The 22,604-nt window shown below is 46.7% G+C and overlaps 1 protein-coding gene across 6 annotated transcripts in view; it reads left to right on the forward strand.

The window, feature by feature from the left end:
* PROM1 (prominin 1) overlaps window positions 1-22,604 on the forward strand; it is a 113,378-nt gene that overhangs the window by 84,147 nt on the left and 6,627 nt on the right. For 2 of the 6 annotated variants that reach the window (XM_079154793.1, XM_079154794.1), the window contains exons 13-25: window positions 4,557-4,680; window positions 6,583-6,686; window positions 9,036-9,120; window positions 10,801-10,947; window positions 11,554-11,625; window positions 12,578-12,670; window positions 14,178-14,231; window positions 16,292-16,372; window positions 16,489-16,557; window positions 17,125-17,217; window positions 20,133-20,248; window positions 20,714-20,737; window positions 21,160-21,228. In XM_079154793.1, the coding sequence (XP_079010919.1) occupies window positions 4,557-4,680; window positions 6,583-6,686; window positions 9,036-9,120; window positions 10,801-10,947; window positions 11,554-11,625; window positions 12,578-12,670; window positions 14,178-14,231; window positions 16,292-16,372; window positions 16,489-16,557; window positions 17,125-17,217; window positions 20,133-20,248; window positions 20,714-20,737; window positions 21,160-21,228 (1,131 nt within the window). The other 4 variants (XM_079154795.1, XM_079154796.1, XM_079154797.1 and 1 more) reach the window with 4 other exon arrangements.

The following is a 22,604-nucleotide window of genomic DNA, read 5'->3' on the forward strand; positions in this document are numbered from 1 at the left end:
ACATGGGATCACCATAAAATTAATCAGGCTCCTTTGGAACTATGAATCCAAGTCCTTTCCCCAAAACAGTTAGGCTCCTGTGTCATGCAGGCCTTTAGGGACATTAACGTGGCACAAAGATCCTAAAAGAAACCTCCGCCAGGGCCAGAAAAAGGACCACACCTGGAGAAGCGTGTTTGCTCATGCGCAGAGATTCAAGAAACCACTCTTAAACGCAAGCACTTGGGAATGAAAAGAATTAAGAATTACACCATCAAGAAAAAAAAAAAAAAAAAGATATCTGTCTTGCCTTTCTGATCAGATTTACACAGACCCAGGTAGGAAATCAGTCAAGCGCTGCGAGTTCAATAATGCTGGCGTTTGGCAGTTGTCAGTGTTCTGGTGACAGGGCACATTCGTAAATTCTGTTCACCGGTTTTTAAGGATACAGGCAAAAATGTGATCGGTAGCTTCAAAGAAAAAGAACAGGGAAGTCACCAACAAACTGCTGGAGGCCTTCAGCTGAGGTAGAATTCTTCCGCTGATTAAGGAGTTTCTAAGGGGATAAAGGCACGTGGACGCCCACAGGTTGGCGGCAGGAAGAAGGCAAGGCGGATGACAGGCGGACGGGGTCAGATCTGCCCAGGAGGGCTGCAACCCAGACCTGGGATGGCTACAATGGCTCCCCTGTTGACGGCCTCTCTCCTGGCATGCTTTGCTGTGCTTGGCAGAAGTCCCCACCCCTTGAGACATCTGGCAAGCAGCTGGGTGAACACTAGGGGGGCCATGGTACCAGCCTGGTCATCCAATCTGACCAACTACCAGAATGCAGGTTTGTCCTTCCAGCTGTCAACTTCCTGGCAGAAATCAGGAAGCTTGTGTTGAGTTCTGCCACAACCGGGTCCACACCTGCTCTTTAAAAAAAATGATAACATGCTCCTATCAAGAGTATGCAAGAACTCCGTCTCCCAGAAAGGTTCCGGAAAAGACTGGGAAGGAGGAGATGCCAAGTGTCCTGGCTCTGCCCAGTGCTGCTTGCCGAGGACCCTCAGAGCAGGGTGCCCTATCGTGTGCTTCTGAGATGGGGAGGGCTCCCAGAGACGAGGGGACCCAACAGCCGCAGCGACAATCTCGTGTCCTGAAGCTTGTGATGAAACTTCCCCTGTTAACTCTTGAGAACAATGTCCCCACCACCTAGAATTATGGGCAGCCACAGATGCCACAAAGGGGGCATGTCTTTGTAAGCTGGTAGCAGTGGGAAGACCAAAGTGCCCTTCATCCTGTTATTCCCATATTAAGGAGCCTCTGGCAAGGAAGTAGACCAAATTATGGAAGAAGCCTCCTGAGCAGGGGTGTGTTTTTGTGGTTTGATTTGTAATAGTGAGGTGCTGGAGACAGTACGTTTCAAAAGGGATCCCAAGCCAGGCGTGGTGGCACATGCCTACAGCCCTAGTGGCTCAGGAGGCTGAGGCAGGAGGATCGTGAGTTCAAAGCCAGACTCAGCAACTTAGTGAGACCCTGTCTCAAAATAAAAATAAAATAAAAAAGACTGGGGCTGTGGCTCAGTGGTTAAGTGCCCCTGGGTTCAATCCCTGGTACCAAAAAAAATAAAATAAAATAAAATAAAAGAGGTATGTGTTACCGAAACAGTGCAGCTCTGGGGCTGTAAGCTTTCTTTTGCTCTTTCTTTTTCTTTTTCCCTCCTCCTTCTCCTTCTTTTTGTGCTGGGGATCCAACCCAGGACCTCACACATGCTAGGCACATGCTTTCCCACTGAGCTATGTTCCCAGTCCCAAATTTTAGGAAAAAAATAAAAGTTTCCTTCTTGTTCTTGTTTTCTCTTCTTTCTTCCTCGTCCTCAGTGCCAACACATAGTGGCCTTTTCTTACCTCACTCATCCTACAAAAATCGGGTCCTGGGCCAGATCCCTATCCCTAATCTGGGTGTGCGCATATTCAGGAAGCAGCCTGGAGAGGTGCCCTGCTTGCTTAGAGAGGGACACTGTCTTCAGATGCCCTGGCATCTTCCTGGGTGCGTGACTAGCACATAGTCATGCTCACGCACACCCTGGACATCCCATGGACCCTCAGGCAGTCTTCACTCACTTTCCTCGCCTTTATACTGTCCCAGACTCAAAAACCTTTTAGGTGGCAGAAAGTAGAGCTGACCTCGGCCTCTTCCAGTGAACAACTCTTACTACTTATTTTAATAAAGACATGCAAATATTTGCAACTGTGGCTTCCATGTTTGCAGCTGGGAGGAACTTCTCCCTCCTGAAGGGGTGCCGTGGTTACTGAGGGCATCAGCCCAACACTTCTGCCAGCCCCCTCTGGGCACCATGGTGGAGTTGGACCTGGTAGCTGTGCCTGGATTGCTCTTCAGAGCTTGCCCGCCCTGTGTCCTGCACAGCTGAGCACTGCTGGAGGAAAGTCACGCAGCAGTCCGGTATCCCTGTGACATCGTGATCCACCCCACCAGCACTAGCCCCACGAGTGAGCCTGCCAGGGTCTGGCGGATTTCTTCCCTCACCTGGCCTGGCCTTGCTTTCCTTTTCTCCCCTGACAGCTGACCCTCCCACGCCTCTGCAGTGATCTTTTCAACTCTGATATATCCATCCTCCTGTTTCCCCCTCTCTCCACAGATAGCTTTACCTTTTTCACAGAGGAAATAAAAGCCATCCAACAACTTCCACCCCTCACCTCCAAACATACCTGCTTTTCAACACTTCCCTAGGTGAGGTGTAGCTATAAGCAGGCAAACGCTGGGGTCCAGAGAGGGGCTAAGGGGGCTAAGGAAAATAAAGATTGACAGACACAGATCTTGAAGACTAGCCTGGGATCAGGTGGAGTCTGCTCTCTGATGGAGATGCAGGTCTAAAGAATTACACCCGCAATCTTTATTTAGACAAGTCTCTTTATCAGGTTAAAGGTGATGCAACCATTATTCTTTGTACTCAGGAAAGTTACAGAAACTAGGACATTTGTGTAGCTTTTCTGCAGTAGCAATCCACAGTTGTAAAGTGCAATGTTAGGAGCTTTGTGTAGCTCTCATGAAAGTCCACTGTTAAAAGTTGCCGTAAGGCGGGCAGGAACTGGAGAAGTGGAACTGGTGAAACGTTGTGGTTACTTAGCACAAGAATTCTTTTCTTCCTGGGAGCCATGTGCCTGAGATCAGGTTAGAGCTGACAGGGCTCTTGCACAGAGCCACCTCATGCAGGGCATTGCTACAGCAGCTAAGCATCCTGTGCCCTTGCACAGAAACATTCCCAGACACCGGGCATGCCACAGCCATGAGGGCATCAGAGACCCCTGCTCTCAGCAACTGCTCTCCCATCCTCTGTTGCGGCTCCCAACACCGAGGGATTCCTCCCTTAATCCCATGCCTTTGCACCGTCCTGAGGATCATCCCTTCTCACTCCTGTGTCTTATTCTTCCTCTCTCCTGGACTTTACTCTCTTTTGTTTTTAACTATTCTTTTCCTTCTTTAAACTAAAAACAGAACCTCTGCCAATGCCACCTCTTTCCTTGAACTCTGACACCAGCTTCCTCGGTAGAATGCTCCCTGTTGGCCACCTCTGCTTCCTTCTCTCCCACTGACTCCCCAGTCCGCTCCAGTTTGGTTTGCTCCCTTGCCACTCCCCTCCTCCCAAGTCAGCAGTGACCTCTGCATTTTCCAGACCCTGGGGCCGGCAGTGTTGGCAACGCTGCCTGCTTCCTCCTGCAAACTCCTTCCCCTTCCTTTCCCAGCTGATGTCCTTGCTGGTCCTCTGACACACCTCCATCTCCTCTCTGGCTCTCCTTCCACTGCCTGTTCTTTGGGTTGAAGTCTCTTCCCAGGGATAAACAATCATCTCTAAGCTGCTGACTCCTAATGTGTCCTGTAGCCGGAAGTCTGAACTCCATGCACGTTCTTCACGACATCTTCTCTGCAACTGGAAACATCATCGACATCCTTCTCTTCCTGTCGAGTGCCCCAGTGTTCCCTGCCACCGCCCTGGGAACACTCCCCACCTTTATCTTTTCTTGCTGCCTCTGCCTCCTACGCTGCATCTCTTTCATCCACTGGCTTCTCTACGCCAGCAAGTCCACTCTGACTGACACTGTCCAGGGCATCCTCCACCCTGCACTAGGAGCACTCTCCTTCCCAGCCAGGCTGTGTTCTTCCCAGGCCCCTTCAGTTCACCCCTCCTGGCCTCTGGAGCTGCTGTTGACGCCATTCTCCACCATTCCTGTGGATGCAGAGCTATGTTGGCCCCTTTCAGACCCTCAAGGGGACACTTCCTGCTTAGAGTCTCTCAACCTACCGTATCCTTTGCAGAAAGGATAGGTTCTCAACTGCCTCCAGAGCCCAGGTTCTGGCCCATGATGCTAGACAGCGAGCAGGCCACAGTCTACAAGGACCGAAGACCGCAGTGCTGACCACGTTCCTCTTTACTCCTGGGTGGGTTGATCTGTTTAACCTGCACAATGCTGAGGACCCCAGGTCCACTTTGAACATTAACCAGGTAGTAAGCACTGGTAGGTAATATGGGCTGATTCGTTGCAGAATTACTAACTTTATTTGCATTTTTTTTCCAGTGGGGTTGGATTGAGTTTCCTTTTTTGCTGGATAGTGATGATCCTCGTGGTTGTTTCTTTTGTCATTGGTGTAAATGTGGAAAAACTGGTCTGCGAACCTTACGCAAACAAGAAGTTATTCCGGGTAAATATACTTTTCTACTCATTGTGGGAAGACTGGAATGGACACTGGGTTTCTCCATGTCTTATGGGTTACTTCAAGAGCAGTGCAAAAACATGAGTAGTTTGCTTTTTTGTTGTTGTTGGGGGGGGCTTACCAGGATTAAACTCGGGCACTCAAGCACTGAACCACATCCCCAGCCCTTTTTATATTTTATTTAAAGACAGGGTCTCACTGAGTTGCTTAGTGCCTCACTGTTGCTGAGACTGGCCTTGAACTTGAGATCCTCCGCCCTCAGCCTCCCTAGCCACTGGGATTACAGGCATACACCACCGTGCCCGGCTGCATAGTTTGTTTTTAATTCAACAAGTTGAGATTCTGTTTGCAAGAGCAAAAAGCACACACCCATATACACACAGAGATGGGTACATAGTACTATAATAGTATTCTCATTTTCTGATTGTAAATGAAGTCAGTTCCAGGAGTTAAGACTTATGCATCAATGTGGATTGTAATATTTGAGAGTACAATTCTCCTTAGAAGTTGTTTCCAAAGGAGGCTGAGACCATCAGGAGATAAACCCCAAGTTTCCTCCCTCCCCGCTCACCCCTCTGCAGGTCTCTGACACTGTAGAGTTTCCCAAGTGACAAAGATATCCAGGCAGGTGGTTCATGGCCCTAAATTTGAAGTGAAAGAGGCTAATAAAGTCCACCTCATGGCAGAGGATTGTCCCAGGTGGATATATGATGGGCAGTCAGGAATGGAATTCGACTTTCACTTTTCCCCTCTGAGACCAGCTTCCGTGGACTCTCAGGAGTAGCGCAGTTGGTAGCTGTACGTTCTTTATTAATAAGGTTTTTCTACATGTCTGGCCTCTAACTTACACTTCCCAGTGTTCTTCTCCAGAGTGACTTTTTTTTTAAAGAATGAGCCAATTCTGATTTTTAAAATATCTTTTTATTTCCTTCTTTAATTGCATGTTTATTTTCCATCTCAAATCAGGTGAGGTGAAATCAGTAAATAATTACAAAGGCAGTCACTTGTCATGGTGTTTTGGCAGTTCAATTGGTCAAGAGAAATTAAATTGAGTTGATTGATGGATCACATTATCTCCATTTGGCTTCTTAATAAAAAAAATAACAAGACATCAAATCAGGATTCATTATCTCCTGTGCAGTGTAGAATCCTTAAGTGTAATTTTTTTAAAGTAGAGGATATTTCAAAATCATTTATTCTGATTGAGTATTCCTAATCTAAAACTCCAAAATCTGAAATTTTCCAAAATCTGACAAGGGGGATATTTTATGCCATGAAACTTTTCATGTACAAAATTATTGAATATATTGAATATAAAATTACCCTCAGACTCTGTGTATAAGGAGTATGTGAAGCAAGTGAATTCTGTGTTTAGACTTGTGTTCCATCCCCATTTTATACATGCAGATATTCCAAAATCAGAAAATAATCTGAAATGTTAAACTATTTTCTGGTCCCAAACATTTCAGATAAGGGATTCTCACTCTGTTCTAATCAGGCATATGTGACCACATAAATACATGTGGTCCAGAGTCAGAGGGCATGTGTGTCTTCATTCATTGTGTCCAGAGGGAAGTAGTGAAAAGCTGGGTCCCTGCTTCATGACTTTATATTGGCTATTCTCAATCAAATACTCTATTTTATTCTCATTTCTAATGTGTCTGCTAAATAAAGTTGAGTTCTCAAAGTAATTTCCATGATTCTGATTGATGCTACCCTGTCGTCAATTGATTTATTCCAGGTACACTATTATTTTCTAGTTTTAGGTTCAAGATTAATGAGAAGTATTGTGATATGGAAAAAAAAAACCTTTAAAAGAATTTGCAGAATATTCATTTTATTATTTGTATGCATGTTAATGTAAAACTGTTTTATAATGCTTTTTTCTAGATTTTGGATACTCCCTACTTACTAAATAAGAACTGGAAATACTACGTCTCTGGCATGGTTCTTAAAAAATCAGATATCGAGCTCACTTTTGAACAAATTTACAGGTATCGATAATTGCATTGTTAGGTTTTGCTATTTAAAATGTTTGTTTTTCCAGAATGAGAATTCTGCTCTCAAATTATTTCTTTTTACCTTACTCATAAGACTTACCGATTTCAGAGCTAAGCTGTCCTCCGGTCATAGCAAGATTATAGAAATGAGGCCAAAAAAGAGAATCCTTCCCTGAAAGACTTTGAGACCTGGAGATGGTGGTGTCTAAGGCCCTTCTCTCCAGGTGTCGTTGGGGTTCCCTGGATAGGGTGACCCTGTGTTGCACTAACAGGACCCTGTGAGAATCAGTGAATGTGTCCAAATCAGAGCTGTGATGATAACATTCAGGTCCAGGGCTGGTTCTGCAGCCCCCTAAGCTCCCATCCTGTCTCTGCTGCTGGGGGCCTGTGACCCTGGACAGTTCTACTTATACTCCGTTCAATGGGGATTATGACAATAGGGATCTCACCTTGGGTCATTTAGGGTCCAGTGAGATACGTAAGATCAGAACAGTGTCCCACACTTCATAAGAACCTGACAACAGGCTTGGGGTGCGGCTCAGTGGGGGAGCCCTTGCCTAGTGTGCGAGGCCTTGGGATTAATACCCAGCACCACAAAAACGGAACAAAACATACCAAAACACCTGTTCTTATGATTATTCATCAGCACACATTCTTACATCTTTGACACTTAAGAATGCTTGGTAGCACATTTCAGCTCCTATCTGATACACAGGTTTCTCTAATCTTTTAAAACCATCTGGAATCTTTAAGGTCCTGCCTGCTACAGTGGTGACGTGCTGTAGATTATTCTCCTGCATAACAAAAAAAAAATTTTTTTTTTTTTGGTACCAGGAATTGAACCCACAGGTGCTTAACCACTGAGCAACATCCCCAGCCCTTTTTTATTTACTTACTTTTATAATTTTGAGACAAGGTCTCACTTAAGTTGCTTAAGGTCTTGCCAAGTTGCTGAGGGTGACTTTGAACGTGTGATCCTCATGCTTCAGACTCCTGAGCAGCTCAGATTACAGTCATGTGCCACTGCACCCAGCTCCTTTTTTATTTTTTTAACTTTTTTGTCATTGGCCTCTTTGTATCTCCAAAGAGGGGGACACCCTGTCCTAGACAATAAGGTCATAGTCAGGTGAGTTGAATTGACCTTCTAAATCTTCCTTAAATCTATCTCCTCTCCCTGCTTGCAGCTTCCCATTCCATCCTCCAAGTGTCTGGGAATGTGATATGACCCAACCACACAGATCACATCCCGCCTCCATGTCAGCAGCTCCGCACTGCCACTGTCTGAGGTCACATGCACCCACCCTTTTCTGCCTCTACTCAGATTGCTAATCAGTTGTAGTCTTCAGCTTAACCCAGGGAGTCTCAGGGTCTTCCCGATATCGAGCTGTATGCAGACATTATCAACCCCTTGGAGCTTCTGCGTACAGTTCAACCTGCTCACCATCCCCAGGCTGGGAGGCAAGGCCTAGCATCCTTCCTGGCGTGCAGCTCTTTGTGACTGGCTCCTGCAGAACTCTCCACTGTTACCTCTGTTGGTGCGTGGAGCTCTGGGTTCCAACACCACCACCTTGTGGCTGGAGCTGGTATCACACCTCCTGGAAATGTAGGCGATTTGCAGCTCAGGGGCACAGGGCACTAGCTGTTGTAGCAAAGACGACTACCTGGGCAGGATGTGACCCTCTGTGCTATAGGAATATGAATCCAACCAGCCCTGTCCTCCTTAACTCAGTCAGATAAGCACTTTCCCATATTAGAGGTGGGATTGAGGCATGGAGAGGTGAGGTTGCTTCACCCAGGTGGCCAGATTAGGTTTATGGGCAAACCTCACCAAAGGTCTGGAGGTCTGTGGGCCCCTCCCCGTCACCATCCTCACCGTTAGAATAGATGTCCAAGCATATATTCAGTCAATGTAGCCCATCCCTGGAAATATGAAGGGGAAATATTCTTGGCAGGGACTTGATAGAATCTCTTAGTGAAGCCCCTGATGACCTTCGCACATCTTTCTAGCGAGTATCATTTTTGTATTTTTTAAAATGAGAATTTATTTCTTCCCAATTTGTAGATTTGTCCACAGCAGTACAGGCAACCGTGTAAAGGACAGGTGCAAGGACATATTTATCAGTGCTATTGTATCTGTTCCAGAATTTGGATGCTAACAAAAGAGGGAAAGAAGTCGGGTGTGGCAGGTGCCAGCTATTTGCCTGGCTGTGGGTGACACCCACAACCTGCTTAGTTCACAGCTCACACAGCAAGAAACAGTCAACCTCCCCCCTCATCCTCAGATATGGACAGAGGTCGCCACGCTGCTTTTCTGGGTCATGATTTCTGTGTTTATTCCCGTAGCGATTGCAAAAACAGTAGAGGAATTTACTCCACACTTCGACTCGAGAACCGCTTCAACATCAGTGATAGTCTCGACATTCAGAAGGTGAGTCCTTAGAACCAGTTCTGATCTGACATGTTGTTTTACTAAATCGTTGTTTTCTTTTTGTTAACATTGCTGTGGAATCTGCAGAAGACAAAATAAGCTATTTTAAAGGTACATTTAATCCGTTCACAGTGTTATATAATCTTCATTTTTATCCAGTTCAGAACATTTTTCACACCCCCAACCACTTGTCTTTCTTGCAGCTTGAGTTTTTCTATAGATTATTCAAGAGCCCCCCAAGGGCCCTCATTTAGGATGTGTCCCAGGGAGAGATTCCACTTCACTCAGTGTAGAGGTTCCCATGAGGGCAACCCCCAGTTGCTTCCCAGGGAGAGTGGTTCTCCAAGACCCTCACCCCTTCTCTGACAGCTCCTAGGATTGGGAAGTACAGGCCAAACCGTTCTTATTCCTTGCAATCACACTGTGACCCCAGGACTGCAGGGGAGACTCTGCTGAGCTTTGGTGGCCCTTGGCAAGAAGAAAGGATGGAAGCAGGCCAGATAGAATGACTTTCTTTCCTGCTTTGCTTCAGTCCACACCTCAGTCTTGAGTCTTAAGACTCAGAGAAAGGCCAGTCCAGCACACGCTGGACTGAAGAAAGCAATAGAGTCTCCACTGCCCCCGTCTCCAGCACGTTAGCCCAGACCATGGCACTCTCCTGTACCTGGGGGCCTCTTCTGGCCTTCTCAGTTGTGCAGGGAAAAATCTCATCCTCTTACTTTTGGGCTTCCAGAATGGGAGCAGATTCCAGGCAGAACATAGGGAAGCATTCACCAGGTCCTACAGCTTGCTCCCTGAGGCATCTGGAAGGCCAGTAGGGGGACCATGGGGTCCTGATGACTTGACAGTTTTAAAATGTGAAGAACTTTTTTCAAAAACTGTATATGAATTTTGTTTTGATTATCTCCCCTAAATACTGCTTATTGTCCAAAAATAAAATGTAATTTTGTAACCAAATCCTAATTAGGTGCCCTCTCCCCCTTTGCCCATCACACCATGGGCTGTTTTCCTTGTGCTGTGCTGGGTAACAGTTGCGAGTGTCACCTGGGACACTGAGGCACTTCATGCCTTCTGGAACTACCTATGGGCTACTAGGTCAACCCCAGGTCAGCCACCACATTCCCATGACCTTTGCCCAAGTAGTAACTAAACACCGTTTCCCAGAAGATGTCTCCGGTGTCATCCTCCTGCGCAGCTCTGGTGCAGGGCGGTCCCTGCCTGGACTGCCTGTGTGACCCGTCCCTTTCAGCGTTCCTGTTGGTCAAGCCTAGAGGTCCAAAAGCCACCTCCTCTCTACCTTCTGTGCCCCCAGTCACTTTTCTTGAGCTCCTCTCTCCCTGGTGCCCTGAGGGAGATCGTGGGCCCCTCTTATGACACAGCCTCTTCCTTTTGAGGTCTCTGAAGGGGAGATGAGCTCTTCCTCTGCTTTGCGCTTTACCTCCTTGAAGAGTGCTTGCCACCGGACGGAAGAAGCCAGGGACGCAGGGGAGGAAGAAATCCCAGCAAATCACACACACGCACACACACACACACACACACACACATATTCATGTGTATGTATGTGTATGTGTAAATATACATGTGCATATTCCTGCACAGTTTTATTGCCCTTTTCAATCATTTTAAGTACTCGACATTCTTGGAGAGTAACGACTTGGTTTCCAACGCTTATTTCATCAGCACACTGGCAACATAAACAGTCGATTTGAAAACATGGATGTAAAACTTAATGGCATTGTTCTTCTGGACGAGGCAGGAAGTAAAATCCTTCAGGACTTCGCTAATAGTGGAATCGACAAAATAGAGTACAGCACCTACTTGGCTCAGGTATCATCCGCATGGCATGTGTGATCTTTTGGGAGAAAGTAGAGCATCGAATGTATATATTTCTTTTCTTTTTTTTTTTTTTTTTTTGGTATTTTTTAAGTGAGAGGAGATTCGCGTAGCATAAAATTTGCAATTTTAAAGTGAGAAACTTGGTGACGTTTAGTGTGTTCACAGTGTTACACCGTTTAATTCTATCTCATTCTAAAACATTTTCATTGCCCCCAAAGAACTGCTGTGCCCATGAGCAGTTGCCCCCTGTTCCCCCAAACTTGGCAGCCATCAATCTGTGTTCCATTTCTGTGAATGTACTCGTTTTGGGTATTTTTGTGTAACTGGAATCATCAAGAGCAGGCCTTTGGATCTGGCTTCGTGCACGTGGTGTGTTGTCGAGGTTTGCCCAGGGTTTAGCACGCGTCGGCATTTCCTTCTTTTCCACTGTTGAATAGAAATGATGTGTATAAATGGAAATGCAGGTGTCACCTATGGAGAAGTTTCTCCCCTTCCTTTGTATTTTATGCCCACAGACCCATGCTCAATCAGTTGCCTATAAGACGTTGTTAAGGCTTAAAAAATCCCATAACGCAAATTTATTAATCTCTTTTGTAGAGTAAAAAATCCCCTGGGAAAGTGAATCTTTTATCATTTTCCTATGAACTGGAAGCAAAGGCGGACCATCTGGTGAGTTCGAATAGTCCGGGTAAGTGCTGTAGTAGTGCGGATGTCAAACGTCAGTGTCCCTGCCAGGAAGCCACTGCAGAGGCTCCTGAATGAGTGAATTCGGCCTTGTCGAACGCCTCGCCCCTGCACGTGGAAAGTCCCCTGGGCAGCCATTGCCATGCAACCTGCATGTTCTGAAAGTTCCCCGGGCCCACATTCATCCCCACGGACTCTTTCACCCTCAGACCCCCCGTGTGAGCACAGGTGCGTATGCACCTGCAAGCTCACACACGTCACCTTTCCGTGGCGCAGGGAATAGTAATTGAAGACATGGGAAAAGCCCCAGGAGTGCTTTGCTGCATCACCAGCAATAAGTGACTGAGGAGGGCAGAGGCGCCAGTGGGCCCACGGCTTCCACTTCATCCGTGCCTCTGCTGGTCGGTGACGACATGGCCTCATCTGGCCCCTTCCAAGTAGCAGCAGACCATGATGATGGGAGCCTGGGCTTGGGAAAACCCAGGTTTAAACCCTGACTCAGCTTCTTTCTGAGGGTTGAAGCTTGAGCAAGGAATCTCAACCCTCTGTGCCTCGGTTTCCCCATCTGGCAAACGAGGACAGTAGTACTTATGGGATTCTTCTACAGTTAGTAGGCCAAACCCCACTGAAGCGTGGGTTCAATATAAAGTTCTCAGCTGAACTTTGGTTTCCTCATCTGTAACACAGAAACCACGGTGGCTCTGCCTCTTGAGGCAGTCGAGAGGGACCCCAGCCTCTGGCTCTCAGGAAGGGCTCCTGAGTCAGGCTGGGAGCCCGTGGTTCTCTGATCTGAAGCAGGGCGTTTTGGTGCTGCCCCTTTCAGCCAGCCCTTGTGCCCACCCATGGTCTCCACTGCCCGAGGAGGGCCGTGTGCTTATGTGTCAGCTGCCGGGGTCTGGAAGGACGCAGTCGATCTTGACTTCTCTTCTCTTTGTAGCCCCCTGGACAGTTAAAAGAGTCCATGAAGACAAATGCAAGAACTATCAGAGCAATTCATGAGCAGCAAGTGGTCCCCATGTTGCAGACAGAGGTAACCGTCAGCTCCCTAAGGTATTCCAGTGATCTGAGCAAAATCAGCTGCACCTCCTTGGCTTAGATCCAGCCCGAGGCTACAGGGAGGTCTCATCCAGCTGGCCTTAGCCTCAGAAATTGAGCTGGGCTTAAGGAGCACAAAGCTTAAAGTGCACCATCCCCAAGCTCATTTTTGCCCTTACATTGGCTCTGTGCTGGGCCCCGCTCCTTGCTCTGGTCTCCATTGCTGCTGAGGCCCTCCCAGGCTGGGCATCTGGTATGGCACCGACCGTTTTGCTCTGGACTCACTCATCACATATCCTCTTGTTCTTTTTCTCTAAACTCCGCCTAGAAAGCCTTGAAAGTGAGGCTCGGTGCTTTTCTTCCCGCGTCCTCTCCACTCTGTCGCCATCTTGACGGCCATTGCTGCCTTTCCCCTTGCTCCCATCCCTTCCCACCTGGCCTTCTTGCTTGAGACCATCAAGGCAGGATTGTAGCAGAGGAAGAACAAGGACTAGGGAGCCAGGAAGACCTGCACCTGCCTCTCCAAAACGTGATAGTGCCTCAGTTTCCCCATCTAAAAATAGAATTTTACAAAATGAGAAGTTAGCATGGGGAGAATGATTCCTGCGTCGCTACGCCCTGGTTGGTGATGTTGGACCTCTGACCTCAGAGGACTTAGTTCCTGGGTTAGTTGATCAAGTCTGGAGAAGCGAGTTATGTCCACGCCCTCTGACATCTGAACCTTCCTGATGGGGTTTTCCCTCTGTCTCTGTCTCTGTCTCCCTCTTCTTTTCCCCTGTCTGACTCCCTAACTCCACGGGGAGCCCTCCTACCGAGCTGACTTACCTGTGTGCCACGGGCATCTCCGTGGTCTGCTATCCCTGTTCAGACCCAGAACAAATCTGCTTTTCATTGTCCTTAAAGGAGCTTCTCTTCTAGCAGACAGGACCCCTTTTCAGAGGCTGACTTGTCCACAAAAAGATACGGAGGTGAGCACACTATAGCCTGTGGGCCAAATCCGGCCAGCTCCTGGTTTGTGTAAACACAGTTTCATTGGAACACAGTGGTGCCCACTTATTTACAAACTGTCTGTGTCTGCTGTTGGCTCTAAGGACAAAGTGGAGTACCTGGACAGGCCGTGGCCCACAAAGCCCGAAGTATTTACGCTCCAGCCCTTGTAGGTTAAGCTTGCCACCCCTGACCTAACTGTTCAGGAATGCCACGCTGTCAGGCAGGTTGTTTGAAAGCCTTCCACTTGGATCAAACCAGTTCAAAGGGGTTTCATGGGCACCTTGCATGTGATTCGTGGCCCTTCCAAGCTCTTCAACAGTTATCCTGATTCTTACCCCAAACGCCTGGAAGGTACACATCGTTACTTGTGCCCGTTGGTTTTTCTAGAATGAAGGCTTTGCAGTGTAAGATCAGATTGATGGCTGTCTTGTTGGGGGTGCAGGGAAGACATGAGCCATGTGTTCTTGCTCCTTTGTTTAATAGTTTTATAATATTTTCTGTTTTTTCACCAGAACAACCTACAACAAAAGATCAAGATACTTAAACACACGAGCAAGGGACTGTCAGTAAGATTTATCTTGTTTTTCTGTCATAGGGTTTTGTTATTAAATATTGTGCATAGAATTTCAGAGACATTGATTTTTACAAGTACTTAAATTTTAGAGAAAGTCTTAGTGATGTACCCATTTTAAATGCCCAACTGGATTTTCCTACCATGTCCCCACTACAAGTTCTTCTGTAAATGCTGACACCCCACCCCCCACCCCCTGCCTAGCAGGCTGACTTCATGGGTGACATCCATTTAGAAACTTAGAAGGTAACACGGGTTGCTTTCACAGAGCTATTGCTGCCTCACAAACCAGCATCAAGGGTCAGCGACTTCTTCCACATTCTGTCACTGCTGGGCCACCCACCGGCTGCTCTACTTATCTCCCCACTTAGAGAGCCAGCCTGAAGGAACAGTCTTGGCCACCTCACGTGCTCTCAGGGGTACGTGAGTTTGGGGAATGACAAGGACACAGGTTGTGTTTTAAGACATTGCTTAGGACCAGCACACTCCACTTTGCCTGTGTTCCCCTGGCCAAAGCAAGTCACATGGCCTCACCAGTGATCATGATGGTCAGGGAAGAGAAGCATGGTTGTCCCTCAGTGGGGGAAGGGTTGGTTCCAGGACCCTCCATGGATATCAGAACCCATGAGGGCTGAAGTCTGTTGCATAAAATGGCATAATATCTGTCTATAACCTCTGCACATCACATATACTTTAAGTCATCTCTAGACCACTTAAAATACTCAGAGCAAATGCTATATAGATAGTCGTTATATTGTGATATCTAGGGAATAATAATAAGGAAAAAAAATCTTATACACGTTCAGTATACTTTTTTCCAAAGAAAAAGATTAGTTGAATCCCCAAATGCAAAATCTGTGAATTCGGAGGGCCAATTCTAAGCCCTGGGAAGTCGTGCCGGGGAAGGCGTCAATCATCTGGACCAGTTGCCAGCTTACTGCCAGGGCTCCCTGACCACAGACATTACCACAGCAGAAATGGGCTCCATGGCTGTTATAGTGCCAACAAGCAACTCAGAAAATATCTCCTTGTTGACCAGCTCGGCTGCCCCAAGAGCTCAGTGTTCCTTCCTACACTTTTCTCAGTGGACCAGTACCAGGACTCCCTTTCTCTGAAGACGTGTAGGTTACTCTGCTCCAGGACCGTCCCTCCCCCTCTAACCACGGGGGCCATTTCATCATGGTTCATCCCTTGCCCAGGGACCCTGGCGACATCCTGCTGGCTACGCGCTGATTGCTCCCTTGGGTGCAGCAGCACGTGTGGTTTGGGTTGCATGCATGGGGCCCAGCCCAGGGAGCGAGTGGGGCCAGGACTCAGTCGTGCCCCATTCCTCAGGCTGTGTCCCCCAGCACCTTGGGCAAAGGAGCCCTTTTTCTGACTTGCACCAAGCTATCATGTAGGTTGGCCACAGTGCTGTCTCTGAATGACAGTGCAGGCAAACCCTCACACCCGAGTAAGTGCTCAGCTTGGTGCTCTTGAAGCCATCAGCCACCTCTTCTGAGAATGGTGGCCAGCAGCACCCTCCTGTCCACCTTGCTGTGAGTTCTCCAAAAAGGGAGTCCTGTGAAGGCCCCCTTCTAGCACTGGCCCCCAAATGCTTGCTCTGGGCTCTTGTCCTTCCCCTGCCCTCAGGTGGCCAGGCCAGGTCATGGTGGCATTGGACTGAGGCACCAGTACCATTGACTGTCCATGTCCATGGGGTCTGTATCTGCAGGTCCAGCCAACCACAGAACCGAAAATAATGGCCTTTATACTGAATGTACACAGGCTCCTTCTCTTCTCTTTGTTCCCTACGCAATAATGATTATTTGCATAGCATTTACATTGCATCAGGTACTATAAGTAGTTTACAGATGACTTAAAGTAAATATGGGAGAGTATGATACGTGTAAGTTATGTGCCATTTTATACGAAGGACTTGATCTGTGAACCTGGTGTCCGAGGGGCTCTTGGAATCAATGTTCCCAGGGACACCTGCACTCGAATTGGTCTTCAGTTTGTCTGATTAAAGCCCCTGTCACTTGATCTCCTTCTAATTACTGCTGTGTTTTCCAGGGCAAAGTGACCAAGATCCTGTATGCTTTGGAATCTGTTCAGCACTTCATAACAAACAATATTTCCTCCATTATTGTGGAAGTGAGTTTTCTTTTTTAAAACAAACCAATCAATGGGCCTGTGAGCTTCCCATAATTAAGTGTTTGAGTATGTTCTCATCATTTTAGTGACATTACTAATCTTGAGTTTCTTCCCAGGAAACTAAGAAGTATGGGAGAACAATACTGGGATATTTTGAACACTACCTCCAGTGGGTGGAGCTGGCTGTAAGTAGTCGACCTTCTGTGAGCATACGTGGTGTGGGTCACACCTTAAGAGGGTCATTGTCTCAGGTGAAAATAAAATTGAATTACCGGTGACTCCACCAAAGTGAAGTAGGGGGGCTTTGAAGTGTGGGGACCAGGACCTCTGAGACCAGCTCCCCAGGTGGGAGCTCCTTCCCCTCCCAGCTCCCCTCTTGTCCCTGGGCACACATTGTCACATGGGGTCCCCATTTGCTTCTCACGTCCTTCATCACATAACAAAGGGGTCAGATTCACAATTTAGGCTAAAGCACTGTGCGGGCTGTGCGTTGTGTGCCCTTGAAGTTCTCACGGCGACCCTGAAGGGTGGGTCTCCTGGTTCCAAATAGCATTTGAGGAAACCGGAAACCGAGGCTCAGGGAGAGCAGGGTTCTGCACCCTGTGGGACTCGTTAGTGCAAGTTACATGTCAGCTCTGCGTCCCTGGGGAAGGCAGATCCTTCTGTGAGATGGATCAACAGAAAATGATCTGATTGTTGTGGTGTTTGGTGAGCTGCTGGCTCAGAGTTTTCCCATGTCCCTTACCCCATAGGTCACTGAGAAGATGGTGTCCTGCAAGCCCGTGGCCACCGCCATGGATTCTGCCATTAAAGTGATTCTGTGTGGCTTCGTTGTAGACCCTCTGGTGAGATCTCCATCTTCCAAAAGCACATGTGTTAAACCCACCATCTTGATTGCCCCCCCCCCATTGAAATGGACACAGTAATATTTGTTAATATTAGTTTTCTGCTTGGGTTTGTTTTGGTTTAGAACTGAAATCCTAAAATCTAGAATTTAGGTCATCATGTTATGATACCTAGAAGACTAAAACAGTCAAAGTCCTGCATACAGGTCCTCCTTTCTTACTAAAATTACCCTTAAAGTTGGGAGACACTCGTGACAAAGACTCCTCTTGTTGGGAACAATCGGAAAGGAGGAGTCCTTGCTAATACTAGAAGATTCTTAGCGCAACTTTCTGCACAACCCCAGTGCTGACATCCAGGCTTCATTTTTGTTTTAGAAGTCCTTTGACATGTGACCACTGGGGTGGTGAGTTTCGGTTTATCAGATGCATTGCTTGGCGCTGTTCACTCCTCAACGTGCACTGACTCTGTCCGTGGTCGATCCTCTTGCGGCTTCTGCTCAGAGTGCTGTAGAGGTTTCCCCTTGCTACCATGAAGGCCAGTGCCCTTCAGAGAATAGGCTAGCCCTGCAAGATGGGGTACTGCCCACCCAGGCCTCATTATGTATGGATTTCTACCATTCTCACTGTGCTTCAAACATGTTCATTTCCTTTCACTTCTTCAAAGTTCCCCACCTCAGGGCCTTTGCACATGCCCAGTCTCTGGTCTGGAGACACTCTCCCTCTCTCTTTCTCTCTTCTCCCCACCCCCCACTACCCATTGGGCTATACCTGGTAACAATGGTTGAGGACATAGACTCTGAACTCAAATTCCACTTCTACACTTTCTGAGCTCTGACTTTGAAAAACTATTAACATTTTCTGAGCTTCATCACCTAAATGGAGCTGTTTTGATGGTTCAACGACCTTACATGTAAAGCCCTAAAGCAACGACCTTACGTGTAAAGCCCTGAAGCGGTAACACACTCTGTAACTGTTAACTATCATTTGTTGTTAGGTCTTCTGGTCCCAGCTCAAATGTATCTACTTTCCAGAAGGATTTTTCTGATCTTCCAAACATACAGGATCCCTCTTCCACATTCCCACGGAATTCTATGCTTTTCCTGAGAAACATAATTGCTGTTGAATTACACATGAGTGCATACCTCCATGATCCCGCCTCTGCAGCACACACTAGACTGAACTGCCCAACAGAGGGCGCTGCTGTGCCCCTCACTGGCCCAGGGTGTGAACTCTGGCTCAGTAGTTCTATATTTCTCTCACTCTTCATTTGCCTGTTCCCTGCTCTCAAGTCCATCTGCTCGGTGCACTTAGGCCAGAGCTTCCTGACTGCTCACTTCCCTTTGCACCTTCTTTCCGGTCTGCCCTGTGTTTGGCTTCTGTGAAGTCCTCATTAGGCAAGTTCACCTGCTTGATGCTGAATTGACCTCTCCCTGGTCCATTTTCCACCTCCCATCACCAACCAGGTAAATCACCCAGCTTCTAGTTGCCTCTCTGCAAATAATTGGGGCAGGTAGACGAGAGGTCTGTTGGCTGCTGGGGGTGGGTAACAGGCTGGATCTTTGCAGCTGGTGGTTTGGAGCAAGGAAGAGCTCTGGGCATCACACTGTGCCCACAAAATAGACACAGGTTAGCCGCCATGTCTCTTTAGTGTCTTGATCATCCCTCAGAGGATTGAGGAGGCTCCCAGGGAAAGGATGTGGCTGTCAGAAAACTCTAAAGCCTCTCTAAACGAGATTGAAAACAGAAATCTTTGAATGAAAGAACATGGAGAGAAGGGCGAACACATCTACTGGAAATTGGAGGCCAGAGATGTGCCACCAAGATACAGCAGCAAACTCAGCCAGGAGCAAAGCAGACATGCCTGGCCAGACTGGGACAGGCTGGCGGTGGCTGGTGTCCCAGCTGCCTTCTGCCTCATGGTGGCTGGGGGAGTTGCTCTGGTGGTCCTGCAGCATTATCATGAGGCAGGGCTCAGACTTGAACTTCCACAGGAGCCTGGAATTTGCTGACTTAAAAGGCCGACCAAGGATGCTGGCCAGAAGTGGGACCAGCCTGTGTGAACCACAGGCTTATACTGACTGCAGTTAGCTGTTGCTGCTTTATTTAGTAAGGTTGAGGGATTTGGGATGTCACCCTGCAAAGGTGACATGATCTGTGCCCAAATGGGGACAGACGCTGCTCTTCAAGGCACAAGGGTCCAGGGTATGAAATGGTACCTCAGATTTTTCAAGAAAAGACGTAAATTCAGGATTATGTGAGAGATCCGACTTACAAATATTGGCAACTTTTTTTTTTTTTTTTAAATACTTTAATTTTGCTTTTTAAAGAAAACGTAGTTGAACTCAGCCTCTGGTCAACCGTCAGGGTGGGTTAAATTAAACATGGTACTTTCCTGGCGACCCTGGCATGTGCTTAGCTTTGCTTTTGTCTTGTTGATACGATCGTGTTATGGGCTGAGGCTGCTGCATCTCCGCTGCTCAGAGGCAGAACAAAGCCAGAAAGTTTCATCAGTCATCCTCATATTGCATAGAAGGGATCTGGACTCAGACCTGGCGTCTGCCATCCTGTTAGCTAGACAGCTGGGGCAGCCCAGGGAGCACGAGGCTTGGAGTTGTTCTGAAGTGTCCTAGGTAAAACCCCGGCTTCGCTGCTGGCTGCTTCTGTTCATCTTTTGCCAAATAAATCTAATGATAGGATCTGTGCAAAGTTTTCAGAAAGACAAACTGGACTATAACATGTAGCCCTTCAGACAACGGCTTGTTTGTGTTAGGTTCACAGATGATTTTAAAGAACAAAATGAAAGTTCATTTTTAAAAATTGCAAGACACGTATTTTCCCCAAGCAACAGTTATTTTCCCATCTTCGAGCATCTAATTTTTAAATTTTAATTTGAACTTTCATTTTTTCCTCTCCAGAATTTGTTTTGGTTTGGCATAGGAAAAGCTACTTTCCTTCTACTTCCGGCTTTAATTATCGCTGTAAAGCTGGCCAAGTACTACCGCCGAATGGACTCGGAGGATGTGTATGAAGAGTAAGTACAGGTGTTGTCCAAGGCGGGTCATTGTCTGTGTAGTGCTGTCTTCAATGAGCTGCAAAGTGTGAGCTCAGATGACTGCAGCTGGCTTTTTTTTTTTTTTAGTAAGTCCTGGGTTGTGTTTACCAATGTTTCAATGCCTGTTCTACCTTTTCCCTCTTAATTAATCTCAGCTTCCTTTCTCATTTCTCCTTTGCAGCCGTTCTCTGCCGGGGACTTGGCATTTTACTTTATGATAACTGATTTACTACTTTCCTCTCCATTCTGCAGTCCGCCCTTGGCTGTGTGTCTGGTGATCTTGTGTGTTTCGCTTTCATTTCACTCATCTTCTCAACCTGTCTCTCTCTGGAATGTGCCCTATTAACATCCGTATGGGAGTCCAAATGTGGGGGATGAAGCTGTAGAGCCAAAACAGTCACAAGAAAATAAATAATGTTGTCTCTCCTTTTTTGTATTTTATAGTGTTGAAACTGTACCCATGAAAAAGTAAGCCTTTTAAAAAAAATTATATTCATACATGGGATGTGGGAGGTTTTTTATTATCCTATGATAGATTTTGAAGTTACATTCACAGCATCTTTAAATTACATAAAAATAACAGATACATCTTGGTAAAAATAAATTGTGACACCTCTTAAAAAGGGGCCTGGCACAGAGAAGGTGCTCAAGAAATACTTGTTGAATGAATGCACGTTTTACGTGTTAAAATTACTAAGCCGTAAGGAAGTCGTTTCCATCTTTGGGTTTTGAAGGGCATAAAATGTAAATATACCCCTGTGCCCTCTCTGCAGATTTAACAAATTGTCACAAACCTTTCATGACCATTCCATTGTCTTTGTTCTCCATGATGCAAACACTTCATCTTAGAGATAACATGGTGTTTTTTGGTGTATTTATTTTTGTTACAGTATGGAAAATGGTAATAATGGTTATCATAAAGATCATTTATATGGTGTTCACAATCCTGTTATGACAAGGTAAAGAAAAGTCTGGAAGTGCATGTGTGTCCCGTGTAGTTCTCTGCATGCTCTTGATGTCCTTCACTTCTCTCTGCTTGATACTCTGTCAATGGCTAGCTCCAGTCATGACCTACATAGCATTGCATGAAGCCATAAGTTTGAAATTATAGTGGACTTCTTAGCAATGGAAATGTGTAGCAATTAAAATTTGGTGTCATCAAAAATGCTGTGTATAACTCCAGATCATTATGGTTTCCATGCATGCGCACTTTCATTTAGCATTTCTCTGCATCAAACTAAGTGGTTTTGGTCTTCAAGATTTACCCTTCTTCCCTTCATTCATCCTTTCTTTCTTCCTTCTAATAAATTAACTATAATCAACCAGAGACGGAACTCCATCCTTTTCTCCAAAATCTTTCCATGAATTTACATTTTTCTGGACTTCAGGCGCTTTCTGTGATCCTGGATGTTCACTAAGTAACTGAGCATTACCTGCCAGGCGTCTTCTTCTGAGGCTCCACTAAAACTTGAGATGTACATGTCAACCAGGGCTCTCTGTCTGCTGAGAAGAGGGGGACAGGATGAGCAAAGGCCAGCAGGGCAGCATCAAGTCATGCCCTTTAGTGGGTGTGGGCCTTCTCACCTCTGCACAGCTGGCCCCAAACCAGTGTTCTTTGGCCCCCCAAGAGGTATCTCAAGTGCAAAGGAGTGAGTCTAACATCAGTGTGCAGGGGATCCACCTTATTTTAGAAGCCTATGCACCATGGGATAATCCAGTTGAAAGGTCACCATGTTCAGGGGAGCCCCCAGTGTGGACTCCCCACTAGGAATTTATGTATATAAATATATAGTCCAGGCAGGTGCACCCTTATCTTAAGTAGTGTTGCCTAGTAACAGCTGATTCTCTACCTTTGTCAGACCTCAAAAGGAGCAGAACTAGAAAGGTATTTAAATTTGTCTCTTCAGAGGTGAGAAAGGTTTACCCAATTTACAATATCGAATATCACAAAAACTTCCAAACTTTCCTTGTTAATTTGCCATTTAAGGGGAAGGGAATTGTCTTTGTGTGTCTAGGCTGCTACAATGAAGTACTATAAACTAGATGACTTACAATCAACAGAAACTTCTTTCTCACGGTTCTGGAGGCTGGGAAGTGCAAGATCAGGTGCCATCTGGTTCCCTGACTTTTCCATAGACTGCACCCCTCCCTGTGTCCTCCCGTGGCTGAAGGGGTGAGTCAGCTCACTGGGGTTGCTCGGCCACCTCCTCATCCTCCTCATACCCTCACTTGGTGACTAGGATCTCAACTTATGAATTTTAGGGGGACACATACATTCATATCAAAGCAGAAGTGAAAATAAAAATAGCAATAATAAAGGAACAATAAGGTTTCA

The sequence above is a fragment of the Sciurus vulgaris genome (genome assembly GCF_902686455.1).
Source record: "Sciurus vulgaris genome assembly, chromosome: 9".
NCBI lineage: Eukaryota > Metazoa > Chordata > Mammalia > Rodentia > Sciuridae > Sciurus > Sciurus vulgaris.